The sequence below is a fragment of the Cotesia glomerata genome, linkage group LG8 (assembly GCF_020080835.1).
Source record: "Cotesia glomerata isolate CgM1 linkage group LG8, MPM_Cglom_v2.3, whole genome shotgun sequence".
NCBI classification, from domain to species: domain Eukaryota; kingdom Metazoa; phylum Arthropoda; class Insecta; order Hymenoptera; family Braconidae; genus Cotesia; species Cotesia glomerata.
The window spans coordinates 12,254,003-12,274,752 of NC_058165.1; the positions used below are offsets into that span (position 1 = coordinate 12,254,003).

The 20,750-nt window shown below is 39.1% G+C and overlaps 1 protein-coding gene and 1 long non-coding RNA gene across 2 annotated transcripts; one reads left to right on the forward strand and one right to left on the reverse strand.

Moving 5' to 3' along the window:
* Positions 1-408: 408 nt before the first annotated feature.
* Positions 409-16,146, reverse strand: LOC123270275. Its single transcript, XR_006510556.1, has 3 exons — positions 15,822-16,146; positions 5,824-5,830; positions 409-419 (listed from the first exon to the last, which is right to left on the reverse strand). It is a non-coding gene; the product is annotated as an uncharacterized LOC123270275 (long non-coding RNA).
* Positions 16,147-18,525: 2,379 nt separating this feature from the next.
* LOC123270095 (probable ubiquitin thioesterase DG1039) lies at positions 18,526-19,788 on the forward strand. Its single transcript, XM_044736029.1, has 2 exons — positions 18,526-18,789; positions 18,841-19,788. Exons 1-2 carry the CDS (start codon positions 18,526-18,528, stop codon positions 19,786-19,788), a joined length of 1,212 nt encoding a protein of 403 aa, XP_044591964.1.
* Positions 19,789-20,750: the final 962 nt, after the last annotated feature.

Sequence of the window (20,750 nt, forward strand, 5' to 3'; positions counted from 1 at the left end):
TCACCGCTCCGAGCGAGTCTAGTCCGTCCGTGTATTCCGGGGCTGGCTAAGTGTCGGCTAGGCCTCAGGGAACTGGGGTAGGAGTACTATCTCCGAGGGTACACCCGTTCCTAGTTATGACAACCCGCTCCACTCCGTACGATGCGCTGGTGAATTTAAAAGTATGAGTAAAATTCAGGAAAACAACAATAGTGAAAACGGGCCTCATGCCCAACAAGCAGCGATTGAAGCAAGCGCTGAAATGAAGCGGTCGCAAGCGTTTGAACGCCTTGAAAAGCTGACCAGTGAGCTAAATGACTTCATCCAATCTAAGGTCAATATCCACAAGGAGATTAAGACCAAGACGATCAGCGTAGCCAATGCCCTCCAGAGATTCAAGAAACTTGATGAAGAATGGTGTTTAACAGTACGACGCACTTCTTGCACTACACCGGAGAGAAGCATTCAAGCAACTATCGTCAATGAAGAAGCAATGGACACTGGAGCCGAAGGTGACGGTGAATCAGTCGCGGAAGACAGAATCAGAACTAGCAGCAAGTCAACTAAGAGAAAAGATCGATCTTCTCCCGACCCAACGATCTGCCAAGTTGTGAAGAAAAAGGACCTGAAACCAAGCCCTCCGAAAAACACGGCAGTGCAGAACGCCGGAAAAAAGAGGTGACTGAATGGCAGAAGGTCCAATCCAAGAAGGAGAAGAAGGAGCAAGCGAGAGAGCGGTTACCAAAACAACCGGAGAACAAATCTCGGCCGGAGCCTAAGCGGGAAAAACCGCGAAAATTCACCAAACCAGATGCCTTAATTATTTGACCCGTTGAGAAGGCAAAATATGCCGAGATACTGCGTCGGATTAAAAAAGATGTCCCACCAGATCAGACCCGTGACGTCGTTGACAAGGTTCAAAAGACGAATGATGGGAATATGCTCATTACGCTTTCCAGAAAGACCGCAGACAAAGGACAAGCTTTGCTGAAGACCATCAAGAGCATCCTTAAAGAAGAAGCGCAAGTCATCTGTAAAGGCCCAGAGGAACAGCTTGAAATCCGGGACATTGACGACGAAACAACTAAAGACGATGTCCGGAAGGCCTTACAAGAGGCAGCTGGAAATGACTACGAAATACCTGAAGATGTCATTAAAATTCGTCCGGCCTACAGAGGTACTCAAACTGCTTCGGTACGATTGCCAGCAGCAATAGTGCAGAAGATACTTGGAAAGACAGGCAAAATAAGGATTGGCTGGGTAAATTGCCGTGTCAGAGCAATTAAGACACCATTACGATGCTATAAGTGCTGGCACTTTGGGCACACTACTGCTCAATGTAAAAGCGAAGTCGACCGATCTGGGCTTTGCATCAAATGTGGGCAAACAGGTCATCAAGCTGCTCAATGCCAAAATAAAGTGAAATGTGCGTTATGTGCGGAAAAACCTGGCTCTCAGGACACTGCTCACCGGTCTGGTTCTGGCCGATGTCCAGTCTTCCAAGAAGCACTCCAGAAGCTGACAAATAAACGAACATGAGGATACTGCAGCTTAACATCAATCACTGCGAAGCTGCGCATGACCTGCTTATGCAGACAGTACGGGAATTAAAGCTCGACGTTGTGCTTTTATCGGAGCCCTATAAACATTTAGCTGGACAACCTTGGGAGACGGATATCACCACGAAAGCTGTGATCTGGGCTTGTGGTAAGCTCCCTTTCCAGAGTGTAACTACCAATGGCAGCGCTGGCTTTGTAGCAGCATCAGTAGATGGCATCCGTTTTTACAGCTGCTACGCACCACCTAGCCTCTCAATTGCTGAGTTTACTGACTTCTTGGATCGACTGACCGAGGACGCGAAGCAACATCATCCAGTGGTGATAGCCGGGGACTTTAACGCCTGGGCAGTGGACTGGGGCAGTAAGCAGACTAATGCACGAGGAAGAGAGCTGCTAGAAGCTCTTTCTACACTAGATGTAGTCTTGCTCAACAGTGGTGACACGCCGACCTACACCAAAGGTGACGCAAGCTCGATTGTAGACGTCACTTTTGTCAGTACCAGCCTTGCTAAAGGTAACACTTACTGGAAGGTACTGGACATCTACACTGCCAGTGACCATCATGCGATACTCTGGGAAACGTCAAACGACCAGAACCTCCGGGGGCCTATCAAGCAATTTAACACCGTCGGTTGGAAGGTGAAATCTCTTGACCCAGAAGTATTGCTAATAGCCCTCGATAGTGATCCGATAGAGACTGGATGTGCAGAAGAACATACTAAGGCTCTGATGATGCGAGTAACACAAGCTTGTGATGCCAGTATGCCTCGCAAACGTGTTAGAAATTCAAGACCTGCGGTACACTGGTGGAATGATCATATCAGCAACCTCCGTAAAGAGTGTCATCGAAAGAGAAGAATATCACAGCGTGGCTATCAACGACCTTACTCTGCAGTGCTGATCGCAGAGTACAAAAAAGCTCGTCGTGAACTTAATAAGGCCATAAAAGAGAGCAAAAGAAGATGCTGGAAAGAGCTCATATACGAGGTCGACAAAGACGTGTGGGGTCGGCCGTATAAGGTGGTCATGACGCACCTGAAGAAACAACAAATGCCGTCACCTACGTGTCGCCAACTCCTTCAGAAAATCGTCACTGCGCTGTTTCCACAGCAACACAGTCTCAATTATCAGTCAACGCAAGATGAACTGGACGACATTCCACCTGTCACTGAAGAAGAATTGTTGGAGGCCTGTAATCGGGTAGGAAATAATAAAGCGCCGGGATTGGACGGAATCCCTAATATAGCCTTGAAAACCATCATAAAGGCAGCACCAACATTATTTCTAGACGCTTACAACGCATGCCTCAAGGAGGGGACTTTTCCTCGTAAGTGGAAACAGCAACGGTTAGTACTTTTACCTAAAGGAAAGAAACCGCCAGAAGAACCGTCATCTTACCGACCACTCTGCATGCTAGATACGGCGGGTAAGATATTTGAGCGTATCATCCATCAGCGAATAGATGCAGTAGTCGACCCACTCTTGGCAGACAACCTGTATGGATTCCGGAAAGGACGATCAACCCTGGACGCGATCAACCTGGTTGTTAATACGGCCAAAGAGGCAATCGCAGGAACTAGATGGAAGGGTGGAACGAAGAAGTACTGCCTGGTGGCTGCTTTGGACATCAAAAATGCTTTCAATTCCGCTAATTGGGACTGCATCATGCAAGCTCTCGACGAGAAGAACGTGCCAACATATCTTCGCAGACTAGTGATTAGCTATTTTATAGATAGAGTGCTGAAATACGATACAAAGAATGGTCCAAAAGAGTATGATATAACCGGTGGTGTGCCACAGGGCTCTGTTCTTGGTCCACTTCTGTGGAATATCATGTATGACGGGCTCCTGAGACTGAAGCTTCCAAGATGTGTCAAACTGGTAGCGTATGCGGATGATGTTGCCGCAGTGATCGTCGCCAAACACCTCGACGAGATTCAACATCTGTTTGACATCACTTTTGAGAAGATCAACCAGTGGATGGATACAGTGAACCTACAACTGGCCAAGCAGAAGACCGAAGCAGTGCTTATTACCAGCCGAAAAGAAGTTGAAACAATTAAGATCAATGTCGGTGACCGAGAAATCACATCACAACCATTTATCCGTTATCTGGGAATGATGCTGGATGCACGACTCAACTTCAAACAGCAGGTGGAACATGTCAGTGCCAAAGCGTCAGTAGTGAGGGCTAGTCTCGCACGGCTGATGCCTAACATCGGAGGCCCAATGCAGAGCAGGAGGCTACTATTGTCATCAGTAGTCACATCAGTGCTCACTTACGGAATATCCATTTGGGCTGATGCACTGGAAACCCAAGAATCATGGAGAAAAGCTGGACCAATATACCGACTGAGTGCCCTACGAGTAGCTAGTGCCTTCCGCACTATATCAGAAGAAGCAGTGTGCGTCATTGCTGGAACCCTACCTCTTAGAGTTCTAGCAGAGGAAAGACGGGCCCTTTACCAACGAAAAAGGTCAACTGCACTGAGCCCGGAAGAACATAGAATTGAAGAACGGCAGAAGAGCATAGGCCGATGGCAACTACAATGGGATGCTGCAGAGAAGGGTAGGTGGACGCACCGTCTCATACCTCGGGTCGACATTTGGCTTAACCGGAATCACGGTGAGGTCAATTACTATCTTACGCAGATGTTGTCGGGACATGGGTGTTTTCGAGAGTATCTACACCGCTTTAAGCACGATGACTCTTCGGAGTGCCCGTCCTGCCCAGGAGCTGCTGAAGACGCGGAGCACGTCTTCTTTGTATGTCCTCGTTTCGATCCACAGCGTGAAGAACTGGAGAGGATCCTGAACCAGAGAATGCTACCAGATTCACTAGTAGAAGCAATGTTGTCATCAGAAGCTGCCTGGAACGCTACCAACACGTTTGCAACAGAAGTCCTTAAAGACTTGCGTTCCACCGAAAGAAAAAGAGCAAATAGCAGAAGATAGAAGGAAGATAGTTAACACCTTAGCCACCAGGAGGAAGAGCAGTAGCTAGATCCTCCCTTCACGAAGTAATGCCTGACGGCGGTTTCCATGAGGGATTAGAGGAAAGAAGGAAAAGGGGTTTAGGGTTTAGTGGGTAGGGGCGTTAGTGTCGAGTTAGTATGACGCTGCGTCGAGTCGCCACATATCCAGGCCAAACAGCTATGCCTAGAATCCGTAAAAGGATTCCCCTACAAAACATACATACATACATACATACATACATACATACATACATACATACATACATACATACATACATACATACATACATACATACATACATACATACATACATACATACATACATACATACATACATACATACATACATACATACATACATACATACATACATACATACATACATACATACATACATACATACATACATACATACATACATACATCGTTGACGGTGAATCTGCTGCTGAGGACAAAGGTGAAACTGACACAAGGTCTGGAAAGAGAAAGGACCGAGATTCAGAGCCAGAGCCAACCGACAAAGTCACAAAGATGAAGGACTTGAAAAAAAGCCCTCCCCAACGATTGGCAGGGCAGGGCGACGAACCCAAGAAGACCACTGACTAGGAAAAAGTACAGTCTAAGAAGAAGAAGAGAAGGCTAGCTAGAGAGCAACTCTCAAAACAGCCGCCGAAGGAGCCCAGGCCAGAGCCTAAGCGGAAAAAACCACGCAAATGGATCAGACCCGACGCACTGATCATCCGCCCGGCCGAGAAAACAAAGTATGCCGAGATTCTGCGTCGTATAAAGCAGGACGTCCCAGATGAGCAGGTTCGTTCAATTGTAAATAAGATCAACAAGACCAGAAGGGGACTTGTTGATTACGATTTCGAGGAAGAGCACTGACAAAGGCCAAGGTCTGCAAAAGACGATCGCGGACATCCTAAAGGTGGAGGCCAAAGTAATCTGCAAAGGACCGCAGGAGACCATCGAGATCCGAGACATTGATGATGACACGACGAAGGAGCACATTCAGACTGCCCTGAAAACGGAAACCGGAGAAACTTGCAAAATACCACTAGAGGCTATCAAGATCCGTAAGGCCTACAGAGGTACGCAAACGGCTACAGTGACACTACCAGCAGCTGGAGCACAACGGCCACTGGAACGAAGCGGCAAAATAAGGATTGGCTGGGTCAATTGCCGAATAATAGCAACTAGAAGACCAGTCCAATGCTTTAAATGCTGGCACTTCAGACATGTTGGGTCCCAATGTAAAAGCCAAGTAGACCGGTCTAAACTCTGCATCAGATGTGGACAAGAAGGGCACCGTATCTCTGACTGTAAAAATCCTGCCAAGTGTGCAATATGTGCTGAGCAGCAAGGAGCAAAGGACGTGGCTCACCATGCCGGCATCCACAGGTGCCCGGTATTTCAGGAGGCGCTCCAGAAGTTGACGAACAAATAACCATGAGGATACTACAGCTCAATCTCAACGATTTTGAACCAGCGCATGACCTGCTCATGCAATCCGTGCGAGAATTAGAGCTTGACTTGGTACTAATAGCAGAGCCATATAAACACCTGAGTACCCAACCCTGGGAAGCTGATAGCACATCCAAAGCTGTCATCTGGTCATGTGGCAAGCTCCCTTTCCAAAATGCAGTCGACAACAGCAATGCCGGCTTTGTAGCAGTATCAGTAGAGGGCATCCGCTTCTATAGCTGCTACGCACCACCTAGCTTCTCCATTGTTGACTTCACTGATTTCTTGGATCGACTAACTGAAGATGCGAAGCAATACCATCCAGTAGCGATAGCCGGGGACTTCAACTCCTGGGCAGTTGACTGGGGCAGCAAACATACCAATGCACGAGGGAAAGCACTACTAGAGGCCTTTACTACACTAGATGTAGTTTCGCTCAGCAGTGGTGATACGCCGACCTACACCAAAGGTGACGCAAGCTCAATTGTAGACCTCAATTTTGTCAGTAATAGCCTTGCTAGAGGTGACTACAACTGGAAAGTGTTGGACATCTACACTTCCAGCCACCATCATGCGATATTCTGGGAAATATCAAACGACCAGAACCTCAAGAAACCAATCAAGCAGTCTAACATCGTTGGTTGGAAGGTGAAATCATTTGACCCAGCAGCATTGCTAATAGCCCTCGATGGTGATCCGATCAACACTGGATGTGCAGAACGACATACTAAGGACCTGATGAGAAGAGTAACACATGTTTGTGATGCCAGTATGCTTCGTAAACGTGACATAAATTCGAGACCTTCGGTGCATTGGTGGAACGACCACATCAGCGTCCTCCGTAAAGAGTGTCATAGAAAGAGAAGAATCTCCCAGCGCGGCTATCAACGGCTCAACTCAGTGGAGCTGATCGCAGAGTACAAAAAGGCGCGTCGTGATCTGAATAAAGCCATCAAAGAGAGCAAAAGAAGATGCTGGAAAGAGCTTATATACGAGGTGGATAAAGACGTGTGGGGTAGGCCTTATAAGGTGGTTATGACCCACCTGAAAAAACAACAAATGCCATCACCTACGTGTCCTCAACTTCTTCAGAAAATCATCACTGCACTGTTCCCACAGCAACGCAACTTCGATTACCAGTTGGCGCCAGGCGAACTGGACGACATTCCACCTGTCACTGAAGAAGAACTACTGGAGGCCTGTAACCGTGTAGGGAATAATAAAGCGCCGGGATTGGACGGAATCCCTAATATAGCCTTGAAAACCATCATAAAGGCAGCTCCAACATTATTCCTCGACGCTTATAATGCATGCCTCAAGGAGGGGACTTTTCCTCGTAAGTGGAAACAGCAACGATTGGTACCGTTACCTAAAGGGAAGAAACCACCACAAGAACCGTCATCTTACCGACCACTTTGCATGTTAGATACGGCGGGTAAGATATTTGAGCGCATAATTCACCAGAGAATTGAAGCAGTAGTCGACCCACTCCTGGCAGACAATCAGTATGGATTCCGGAGAGGACGATCAACCCTGGACGCAATCAAACAGGTTGTTGATACGGCCAAGGAAGCAATCGCAGGAACCAGATGGAAAGGTGGAACGAAGAAGTATTGCCTGGTGGCGACACTAGACTTCAGAAACGCCTTCAACTCCGCCAATAGGAAATGCATCATGCAGGCCCTCCAAGAGAAGAATGTACCAGAATACCTGCTTAAGATCGTAGCAAGCTACTTTGAAAACAGGGTCCTGAAGTATGACACGAAGAACAGTCCGAGGGAGTATGATATTACTGGAGGGGTACCCTAAGGTTCAGTTCTAGGCCCGCTCCTGTGGAACATTATGTATGACGGTCTATTAAGACTAACTCTGCCAAGAAACGTCAAACTCATAGCAAATGCAGATGACGTAGCCGTAGTGATCGTTGCCAAACACCTTGACGAGATAAATCATATGTTCGATCTCACTTTTGAGCACGTTAACCGGTGGATGGACGTAGTGAACCTGCAACTGGCGCAACACAAGACTGAGGCAGTACTTATTACCAGCAGAAAAGTGGTAGAGACCATTAAGCTGAAAGTCGGCGAACAAGAAATCACATCACAACCTTATATCCGATATTTGGGAGTGATGCTTGATGCCCGACTCAACTTCAAGCAGCAAGTGGAAATACAAACAAGTGTCAGAAAAAGATATATAATCAACTAAAAACGAGTATTGGAAATGATTGAAAACATCATAATTGACAATGTATAATTTGTGAGTATGGCTGATTTTAACGTATATATGTGTGTTAACAAAACTGAATGAGCAACCTATTAATGTAATTAAAAACTTTTCAGGAAAATAGTCGCAGCTCGGCCTATAACTGACCACCCGGGAAAAAAATGAATTTGCCTAATCATATATAGTTATATATAATCACATATATATATATATATATATATATATATATATATATATATATATATATATATAATTAGACCTGAAAATTGGCCAATTCTAATTATATGTAATCATATATAATTAGATATAATTATATATAATTATTTATATAAAAATAAACAAAATTTACCGTGAGCGGGGATCGAACTGGGGACCTGACACTTTAAAGACTAACACGCTACCTGTTTACCTACGAGACTCACTGGAAGAGAAAAGCTTGAAATACCTACAACTAATGCAAATCGAATACAGTATCGATTTTTATAAGTTAAATTAATTAATACAGTTTCATTATTTCATCCAGAAAAAAACTATAGTTTAAAAGATTATTAATCATTGGAGTAGCAGACTCTGAGATGAAAACAGAGAATGCTTCATAGTAATCACAAAATGCATTTATAATTATATATGATTCATTAAAAAGATAAGATTGTAACGTTCTCGTCAAAATTAATCGATAAAATTATTTTTTTTTTAAATATTACGGCTTCGTTGGTGATAAAAATTCATCATCAGCTATTCATTTCGACTGGAGACGAGCGCTCATAAGTCGTTCTCTCTTTCTGAAATATCATATATCCTCTTTGGCCCCAATTGCTGTTCAAGTCACCTAAATTCTGCCTTGTGAGTGGTCAAAAGGTCAAACAATTGTCCAATCCAGCAAGGGTTTCAAATTAGAAACGTTACAAGATATTAGTTGTAGCAGCCAATGTTATTTAATTAGAGAAAAAAATTTTATTTTTTATTTATTTACACATGGTAAACTTGAGTGACATCCACTATTAGACAAAACGTTAGCTTTTTTGCATGTGCACCTTTTTGTAGTACATTGCACGTCAGAAGCTCTGCATGAGCATTGAAAAAATCCTTGCCCTCCACTGAAGTTTTTCACTGCTTTTCTAAGAGAAAGAAGTTTTTCCAAGATTATGTCATCACGTTCAAAAAACTGAGAGCCAGCTGGAACAAGATTTTTGGAATATTTCACGATTGGCAAAACAGCTCTTAGACATTTCATGAACTGTCTAAAAAATATAGACATATCATATAATTTTGGAACATTACACGATCTGTCTAAGGCCTAATTGCATTTCATGAACTTTCTAAAAATTTTAGTCACTTTGTGTCACTGATCGATCATCACACGATCTGGCTGCAGTTCATGAACTGTCTAGAAATGCTTAGACAGTTTACGAACTGTCTAATTTCACGATCTGTCTACGACATATATAATTATATATAGCCCTAGATAACTCAGGTCTAATCAGATCTAAACATGTATAGATTTATATATAATTATATATAGCGCTAGATAACTCAGATCTACTTATATATCAGATCTAATTATATATAGATTTATATATAATCATATATAGACCTAGGTAACTCAGGTCTAATTTGATCTAATTATATATAGATTATATATAATTATATATAGGGTGTTCCAAAAGTCACGGACGCCATTGTAATATCTGATGAAAAAAATAATTTTGAGACGAATAGTCCTTAGCCATTTTTTAATTAACCGCATAGATAATTAATTATTAATTAAAAATAACGTCTCTTTTTTTGTTAGAAAGAAAGCGCCAGTGTCCAGTAAAGTATGTGCCAAACAAAGAAACAACTAACCGTATTACTAACTAGCTTCTATAGCTAACGTAGTCACACATATTTACTTACCCATTCACACGTGCAAGCGACTTCGTTTGGAACGCACTTGAATGGACACTAGTGCTCTCTCTCTGACGCATAAAAGGACGTTATTTTAATTAATAATTAATTATTTATGCGTCTGATTAAAAAATAGCTAAGAACTTTTCGTCTCAGAATTATTTTGTTTATTAGACGCTTCAATGGCGTCCGTTATTTCTGGACACTTTTTATAGACCTAGATAACTCAGATCTGATCATATACAGACTTATATAAAATATACATACAATATATTAGTCTATATATGATTATATATATTTTATATGAAAATTTAGATATAATCATATATAATTATATATAGTTCTATATATTCAATATATAATCATTAGGGCCGAGAATTTAGTTTTTTTAAAAGAAAGAGACAGAAGATAGGTGTAGCCAAGCGTTCTGATTGGTCATAATAAATTAATTGTTTTTTGTTTTTCGCAATCAAGTGAAGACAGCAGCTTGAAGAAAAAATAAAAATTAGATTGCTAATCCAACATGAAAATATGAAAAATATGTCAAAAAAAAACAGGTTGGTTTTCAGATGTAAAGGTGCTTGTAAAAAAATACAAGTCTGTACTGCTCAGATAAATAAAGAAGAGAATTTGAAGCACAGTGTTGGGACTAAAATGTTTGATAAAATTAATTTAAAGTGAACAGTGACAAGCTGGCAATTTCGCTGAAGATCGCGTAAAGGAATTGCTCCCGGTCTCACTGGTAATTTTGCTGGAGATCGCACTGACGTTCTTTTTAAAGGTCTCGCTATAATTCTTGCTGACAGTCTCGCTGGAGATCACGCTGACGGTTATTCTAGAGGTCTCGCTGACGGTCTCACTGGAGGTCGTTTTGCTGGAGGTTGTGCTAATGGTATTGCTGCCGGTCTCGCTTGGTGATTTTGCTGGCGATCGCGCTGACGGTCACGCTGGAGATCACGCTGACGGTCTCGCTGGAGATCACGCTGACAATCTTTCTGGAGGTCTCGCTGGAGATCACGCTGACGGTTTTTCTAAAGGTCTCGCTGGTGACCACGTTTAATGAAATTAATTTAAAGAGAACAGTAAACAAGCTGGCGATTTAGCTCAAGATCGCGTAAAAGAATTGGTCCCGGCCTTACTGGTAATTTTGCTGGGGATCGCACTGACGGTCTTTTTGAAGGCCTCACTGGAGGTCTCGCTAGAACTCTTGCCGATGGTCTTGCTGGAAATCACGCTGACGGTCATTTTAGAGGTCTCGCTGACGGTATCGCTAAAGATCTTGCTGGAGATCGAGCTGATGGTATTGCTAGGAGTTTCGCTGGTAGTTTTGATGGTGATCACGGTGATGGTATCGCTGGAGATCACGCTGACGGTCTCGCTGGAGATCACGCTGACGGTCTTTCTGGAGATCACACTGACAGTCTTTCTGGAGATCACACTGACGGTCTTTCTGGAGGTCTCGATGGAGATCACGCCAACGGTCTTTCTAAAGGTCTCGCTAAAACTCTTGCTGACGGTCTCGCTGATGGCCTCGCTGGAGATCACGCTGACGATCTTTCTGGAGGTCACGCTGGTGATTACGCTGACGATCTTTCTGAAGATCACGCTGCCGGTCACGCTGATAATTTTGTTAGCGATCACGGCGATGGTATCGCTGGAGATCACGCTGACAATCTTTCTGGAGGTCTCGCTGGAGATCACGCTGACGGTTTTTCTGAAGGTCTCGCTGGTGACCACGCTGACGGTTTTTTTGGGAGTCTCGCTGGAAATCACGCTCACCATCTCGCTGGAGATCACGCTGACGATCTTTCTAGAGGTCTCGGTGGTGATCACGCTGACTGTCTTTCTGGAAGTCTCGTTGGAGATAACGCTGACGATCTTGCTGGAATCACGCTGACGATCTTTCTGGTAGTCTCGCTGGAAATCACCAGCGAGACCTCCATAAAGATCGTCAGTGTGATCTCCAGCGAGATCGTCAGCGCGATCTCCAGCAAGATCGTCAGCGTGATCTCCAGAAAGACCGTCAGCGCGATCGCCAGCAAAATCACCAAGCGAGACCGGCAGCAATACCATTAGCACAACCTCCAGCAAAACGACCTCCAGTGAGACCGTCAGCGAGACCTCTAGAATAACCGTCAGCGTGATCTCCAGCGAGACTGTCAGCAAGAGTTCTAGCGAGACCTTTAAAAAGAACGTCAGTGCAATCTCCAGCAAAATTACCAGTGAGACCGGGAGCAATTCCTTTACGCGATCTTCAGCAAAATTGCCAGCTTGTCACTGTTCACTTTAAATTAATTTTATCAAACATTTTAGTCCCAACACTGTGCTTCAAATTCTCTTCTTTATTTATCTGAGCAGTACAGACTTGTATTTGTTTACAAGCACCTTTACATCTGAAAACCAACCTGTTTTTTTTTGACATATTTTTCATATTTTCATGTTGGATTAGCAATCTAATTTTTATTTTTTCTTCAAGCTGCTGTCTTCACTTGATTGCGAAAAACAAAAAACAATTAATTTATTATGACCAATCAGAACGCTTGGCTACACCTATTTTCTGTCTCTCTCTTTTAAAAAAACTAAATTCTCGGCCCTAATAATCATATATAAATATATATGATTAGGCAAATTCATTTTTTCTCGGGCAGTTTGCCATCAAGACGTTGTGCAAGCTTGGAAATTAAAATACGAAATCATAGGTTTGCTGTATGGAATACTATATCATAAGCGACGTTAAGTATTAGTGAATAAAAATTTTTGAAAAATAATTATGTAATCAAAAAGAGAGATCATAAAGCCAACTCTGCACTTTTCACAGAGTTATACTCATGTTGTGATTATATTTTTGTGAAGTAAGGCCTGATCGTATAGATGTATTAATTTAGTAATAGAGATCATAAAGCCAACTCTGCACTGTTTACAGAGTTATACTCATGTTGTGATTATATTTTCATGAAGTAAGGCCGGATCGTCATAGATAATAATCATTAGCTGTGAATAATTTTAAAAAGTTATAATATAAATTCAGTAATAGAGATTATAAAGCCAACTCTGTAATTTATACAGAACAATACTCTTGTTTTAATTATATTTACATGGAGTAAAGCCTAAACGTGACAAGTAATAATTATTACCTGTAATTAATTTTAAAGTGTAAATAGAAACTTAATAATAGAGATCATCAAGCCAACTCTGTAAATTTCACAGAGCAATATTCATGTTTTGATCATAAGTCGACATATAATAAGCTCTGATCGTCATAGATAAAAATAATTGTCTGTACATAATTTAAAAAAAGTTTAGATGTGAATTTAGAAGTAGAGATCGTTTAAGCCAATTTTGTATTATTAATGCAAGTTACCATGGAGTTCGGCCTGATCTCCAAGGAAATATTTATTAGCACTGAAAAATTTTCATAAATGTTATTGTCAATGTAATATCACAAATCATTAATCTAGTCCTGAAATTCTGCAAACATAATGACTTAGTAATATATTGACAGTAGATGTGGAGAGAGACGTGATTCTCATAGAAAATAATTATTAGCCGTCAAAGATTATTTATGACTTTTAGCAAATAGTGAACAAAAAATAGAGTTATGTATTAATATTGTGAATAATCAACATCTAAAACAGCTCTGTAAATAATATCGTCAACTATTAAAAAACAAATTCAGTGCAGATAATAAATAGACCTGGTTTATTCAAGTTAACGATTGATACTTAAATAAACAGTATAACCTAGTAGAACTTAATAGCAATTACATTTCGCGGGCACCTCTCTCGATGAGTGGCTGCGTGCGTGCTTTAGCTGAGCCCAAGGACATCTTGAATCTCAAGTCACAGTTCCACAAATCGAAGCTGTGATTAAATAATCGTCACGAAAAACGTTCAAAGTATTATTACTAAATAAACCAAAAAAAATAGACAAGTTTATAATCAAATTTATTTACACGGATAACTCGTTTTTTTCTTACATTCACAAAAAGTATTTAATTTTACTGCTAAAATAATTTTTGGAAACAAATGAAGAATCCCATCGCAGGTGATCCAGTAACTTTCAAGTTCTAAAAATTATAAAATAAGCGTTGAAAAAGGATTAAACATTTTTATATTATCCGTGCAATGTGCTTCGAAGAAAATATAAAAGATAAAAAATATCCATTGTTAAATGTATTTACACATATAAATATATTTTTTACGAAATTTGTAAAGAAGCATATTTGACTAACAGTAAAATTTGTTGCAGGCAAAAAAAGATAGTTATCACAGACTTGAAATTTACAGCTGGAGGAGTATCAAAAAATTCCGAGGAATGAAATTATTATTCACAAAGCACTTCGATATGTACCACTTCATCGTAAAGCGAAGAGAAATTAATGAAGACATCATGTAATTAGAACAGAATATCAAAAATATTCATTGTAAGAAGTAGAAGATTGCAAAGCCAACTTTCTGAAACAAATATTTGTTGGTGAGTCTTGCAATAAATAAATAAATCTTTTATAGAGTCATCTCAAGAAGAGACAGTATGGTTGAGACCAGATATTGAGAACGATTGATAAAAAAATCAGTTATCATACAACAAGTAAGGCAATTTTTATTCAACTTTTTTTTTTTTAAAACTAAAAATTGATTGTTATTTTCCGTAAAGCAACAGGTTGAACAGAATTTTCATCTCTATAAACAGAACTCTTATCAAGTTTCAAGCAACACAGTAATTTGATTGATATAATACTGTTGAAAGGATGCTTTAAATTTACACTTTTTCTTCAGTCTTATTTGAAATTTGTATAATAGTCATGAATAATTTAGTTAAATGGGTATAATCTAAATCGAATTGCAATGATTAAAGAATCGGTAAATTTAAGGTTGATACCATAATTATGTTTTTATATATCTGAGAGTTTATACTGAAAAATTTATTTCTCCAGATTGAATGTGAATTTGAGGACATTATGCAGTCGTGTTACATTGTTCATGGACTTAAAATAGACGAACATAGAATTTAGCAGCGTCAGTTAGATATTTCAAAAGAAGGTAAAGAATTTGTTCACTGGAACGGGTGCGTTTCTTGCCTACGAATATAGATAATTTGGTTGAAGAAGAATACAACAACAACAACAACAAAAAATTACTAAGATTTTCATAATCTGTCAAATGGTGAGTCACGTTAATATTGTAAGTTTCGGAATTTAATTAGTGTTCAGAAGAATTAATGAGCATAATCAATTAAAATGTTAAAATTTTTATATATAATATAGCTAAAATGGTAATAACCGAGATTATATAATAAAGAAATGGCAATAGGTATTGAAAATAAAATATTTGATTAATGTAATTAAAATTTTTTCAGGTGACAAGGCAGAGTCGAGGCTATACTGACCAGTGTGCCATCAAGACCCAATGGATGCGATAAAACAAAACATTGAGTGATGTGTATCAACTAGCTGACCTCAATGCAAGATGTTAGTGAATCGAAAATTACAATACACTATCGTAAGTCCGCTGAATGGAATGCTTTATCACTAAAAACATTGAGTATCAGTGAAAATTTTTCAAAAATTGTCGTTCAACTTGAAATAGAGATTATTGTGCCACTCTGTACTTTTTACAGAGCAATACTGATGTTTTCATTATGAGTTAACATGGAGTAAGGCCTGATCATCATAGATAATGTGACGAACGAAGTTTATGCCACTACCCTCTTCTTTTATGTGAGATAAATGACGGGGGCTGCTTTCCTTTTATTTATTGTATTACGATTTAACCACAAAATATAATTCAATCTCCACTTTGATAATTGGAACGATAACAGTTAATAGTAGTGTCAATAAGAGCAGGCTCCATCGTTTATCAAGTGAAACCAACAGATTCTTTAGTCACGTAATATAAGTGGTCATATATCACTTCTGACTTCTGTATCTTAACACGTAGTAACCGGTAACAATCAATACCCTTATGGAACCACAATGTCGCGGGAATCGTATAAAAACCCCTTGAAGATGTTCACCAGTGCTCAGACTGTCGAAGGCTCTCGCACTCGTCAGTTCTAAATTTCAAGTTAAATTCTACCAAGAATCTAACATAGAAATTTAGACGAGTACAACTACTTGCTGGCCAACCTAATCTTTTCTTTGAAAGTTGCTTACTCTCGTTAAAGAGGCTTAGGTGCTCTGAGAGCTGGTGCTTTTACAATTAAAATTATAATTTAGGGTTTCAATACCCAAACCAATATATTTATAAAGACTCAAATTAAGGAGCTCCTATGAAACGTTGTGCAAAGTTTAGTTTGTTAAGTGTATTAATAATTATAATCATATTTGTGCATTATCCAGAGTTATTGAAGATTATATTCAACAGCATTTATCAATTGTCCTTAAATTTGTATCATCTATTTAAACAATTTGTAAGTACAAATTGAATATATTTGAAGTGTGAAACCAATCATTTTCTTTCTTCTCATTCATAAGACCTGATTTCCAACTTACAGTAAGAAACGAGGTATTCACGAGTACCTATAATTCACCAAACCCACCTGCCTCCTGTTTTCCTTCAGTTCATTAACTACCCTTGACCTTAGCCACGGGGTCGCAACTAGGGTTCCCCTATGATATAAGCCGCTCGATATCATCGGGATAGATAAAGAACAATTATTCAACCGGAAAAGACACGATCAATTAATTATTTCATAGCTTAGGAATTTGAGATAAAAACAGACTTGAAAGTGTAGAATCATCCGGTAATCAGAAATATAAACTCTTTATCTAAGTAAACCTTTAATAATTATCATTTTAACAAAACTCCGCTGTCTCGACCTATTCGATCGTGACAGTAGAAAATTTGGTGACAGCGGTGGGATTCACTGGTGAAAGAGTTTCTTTCTGTGTAAAGTCATCTATTCTTAATTAAACTCAATTTTCATAACACTTATTACATAACACTATTACAACAGCCGGTTTTTGAGAATAAATTATTTTACATCAAATAAACAAAATATAATCAAAGCCCACACATTGAGTATTACATCACTTTCTTGCATTATCTGTTAAATCTGTCAATTGACCATCAAACAAAATATTTTTGGTTGATCTGTCGAGTACATTGGGTGTCCAAAATAGCAATAACGTTTTGGATTCTTGATGAGGATTTAATAGATGATTAGTAAGTTAAACGAAAAATAGTTGCGACTGCGCTTTATAGTTGCGTTGCGCTCCCTATTTCGTTTAACTAGTTGAACGATTAACCTGTTTAGAGCCTAAATCGTTCAACGAAAAAAAAAAAAAAATTTACACTTACATAATGAATGATTAGTAAGTTAAACGAAAAACAGCTGCGACGGCGCTTTATAGTTGCGTTGCGCTCCCTATTTCGTTTAACTAGTTGAACGATTAACCTTTTTAGAGCCTAAATCGTTCAACGAAATAATCACACACTAGATTCAAATTTAGCACTTATTTCAAGAAATCAATTTCTTCCAAATTTAAAAATCTAAGCAAAATAAAGTTGCGACGGCGCCTAAAAGGTTGCGTTGCGCTCCCTGTATTGTTTGGATTAGTTGAATGATTAACCTACACTGTGCCTAAATCATTCAGTGGAAAAATTTGGAACTTAAATTGATTTTCTCTAATGTTTTTTTTTAAATAAGGAAAATCCGTGGTCGTAGAGCTAAATCAAAGATATTGTTTAGCAAACGATTGCGTCAAACACTGTATCCTTCTACTAAGGAGATTGAATCACATAGCGACTCTACACAGACAGATACTCAAACTAACAATACAACTATAAAAATCGATAACACACCATCATCATCATCAAGCAGTACAAGTACAGGAGAAATTAGTAATAAAGTAGAATTAATATATCCACCAATAGAAGAAAGGCCAGATATCACATCAGATTTTATATCTCAATTTATAGATTCCTTATTAGAACTTCATGAAGACGAATTAGAGCCACTGATAAAATTTGAATATTTTGATTATATAGAATTATTCGATTTAAATTATTTTGGTTGTTTCAACGAGAATAAATAAAAGAGATATTTATTAAACATTATTAATTGAATATTTTTAAGTCAAAAATATTTTATAAAAACACATTTTACACATAATGAAACGTAAACAATCGGGAAAGCAATATTATTTAAGATCTCAAACAAAAAGAGTTAAGAATATTCCAGAAACTAAAAACTCTAATAATCAGGTTTCAAGTACTAGTAGTGACATTAATTCAGACAAAACCAGAAATTTAACCTTGCAATTGAATCAACCTATTAGGGATAATCAGGAACAATTCCGTGATTTGCTCGCATCCGTTATTTTATTACGAATCAATATTAAGGAACTCTATCTTGTAATAGAACGCATGTTAAAATCAGATAAACAATAAGTTTTAAAAAAAAAAAAAAATAATCGAATATTAAAAATCTAAACATGGAGCAAGCAATTCAGGAAATGTCTCGTCATTTCGAGATTACTGATCGAACCATGACCTCATTAGGAGAGAATCTTACCATGACACAAGCATTAGCAATGGTCCCCAATTTTGACGGGCAAAACATGCCATTACGTTCATTTTTGCAGGATGTAGAACAAGCATTACAATTAGTTACTGAGGAACAGAAACCTGCTTTTATTACTAAAGTTCGTACAAAATTAAAAGATACCGCACGAGATGCATTAGAAGATAAAGAAATAGTAACAATAGAAAATTTAAAAGACGCATTAAAAGAATATTTTTCTAAAAAGAAATCGTATCCTCAATATTGCGCAGATATTCAGGCAGTTAGATTAAAACAAAATGAATCATTACTTAGCTATTATACGCGTATTAAACGAATATGCACAAGTGCAATGGCATCATTACGTGAAAGTTTTAATAATGAAAACGAATTATCGGGTATGAAGAAAATGTTAAACGGACTAGCCTTGGAATCTTTTAAACGCGGGTTACCAGACGACTTAATTTATGGTGTTAGCGTTCAAAATCCTGCAACCCTTGATGATGCATATAAAATTGCTTTACGTCTTGAAGAAGATTTAAAAGGGAGTTCTCACCGAAATTCAAATTACTTAGCCTATGCAGCAATTCAACCCAATAATACAGATTTATCCCGTAAGACACGTATGGTTAATTTTGAAGACGAAGATCGGCGAGATGCAATCCCATTTCGATTTTTCCGAGATGATGGGTATAGACCATCATCCCCTCGTAACAAGTCACCAATACGTAGCTCCTCCCCCAATTATGAACGACGCATTGGCTCACCCTTACGGTCCAGGAGTATATCCCCTCGTCAACCAGTTCCCTATTTTACAATGCCTGGATATTTCCCACATATGCCTTATCTACCTTCAATACCTTATCAGTATCCTCCACGGGAAATGTATTCACCCCCTGTAAATTATAATTTTCCGTATCAACCATTCTTCAACGGTCAAAACAACAATCCGCCTAATTATAATAGTTACCCAACCTATAACCCTAACTATAATCCTACTAATAATTACAATAGACCTAATAACGGCTACGATAACAATTACAATAATAGTAATAGAAACAACGGTAATTCTCAATCGCCGGTACCTAATAAGGATCATTTAAACTCCGATCCGATTTGCCAGAAGGACGCCTTGACGAATCAAACGGAAAAGCGTCCATCAATGGTCAGATTTTTAACAATCGAACAAATGTAATGTGGACAAGGAACCAAGGTGGAAGAGGGCCGGTCGTTACTTTAAATGCTCCTGAAATATTATATGGTAGTGCTCGCTTTTTAGTCGACACCGGAGCCGACATAAATATTATTCATAAAGATGCTTTAGCCCCTCGTACAATAATCAATACTAGTGATTCTGTTTATCTTAAAGGAATCACCCTCAATAAAATTAACACGCTAGGAACCACTGAGATAACATTCTTTGATAGGCCCGAGAAATTTCATGTTCTCAATGACCCCTTACCTACTCAGACAGAAGGTATAATCGGCATTGATTTCTTAGAGAAAGAAAAGGTAGAAATATCTTTTCATCATAAAACCATAGTTGCTAGTTCAGAACCAATTATGCCTATTCCATTTGAAAATTCAATCCAATCATCCGAAATTGAACCTGAACCTTCAGTATTTACATCATTAAAAGCTCGAACTCGCACTGTGATACCAATTAATCTTATACCCTCTAGTTTAAAAACTGGATTTTTACCTCGTATTGAAACACATGAAAATATTTTCATCGGAAATTGTATAGTAACCAATCGTAACAATACCTGTTATGTAATTGCTATTAATGCCTATGAAGAAGATGTTGACTTAGACATTCCTCCTCAGGAATTAATTCCTTTTGATCATGGTGAAGAATCTGAAGACTTCTTCGATGATTCAGATGAACCTGGTGAACAAGTAAATGATCAAGACAGATTCGCAAGAATCTGTGATAGTCTTCGACTTGATCATTTAAATTCAATTGAGAAAGAACATGTTTACGCTATAATTAGAGAATTTCCATATCTCTTTCATTTACCCGGTGATCCTCTATCGGCTACCACTGAAATAACTCATTCTATTCCAACTGTGGATGAAATCCCTGTATCTGTCAAACAATATCGATTTCCCCCTGTACACAAAGAAGAGATAGCCAAGCAGGTTGAGAAAAATTAT

Bases quoted from the DNA above. Each gene is read 5' to 3' on its own strand.
- LOC123270095 (XM_044736029.1), top strand. From the start codon at position 18,526: ATGGAGCAAGCAATTCAGGAAATGTCTCGTCATTTCGAGATTACTGAT. The intron at 18,790-18,840 runs GTAACAATAGAA...TTTTCTAAAAAG, and splicing joins CATTAGAAGATAAAGAAATA to AAATCGTATCCTCAATATTG.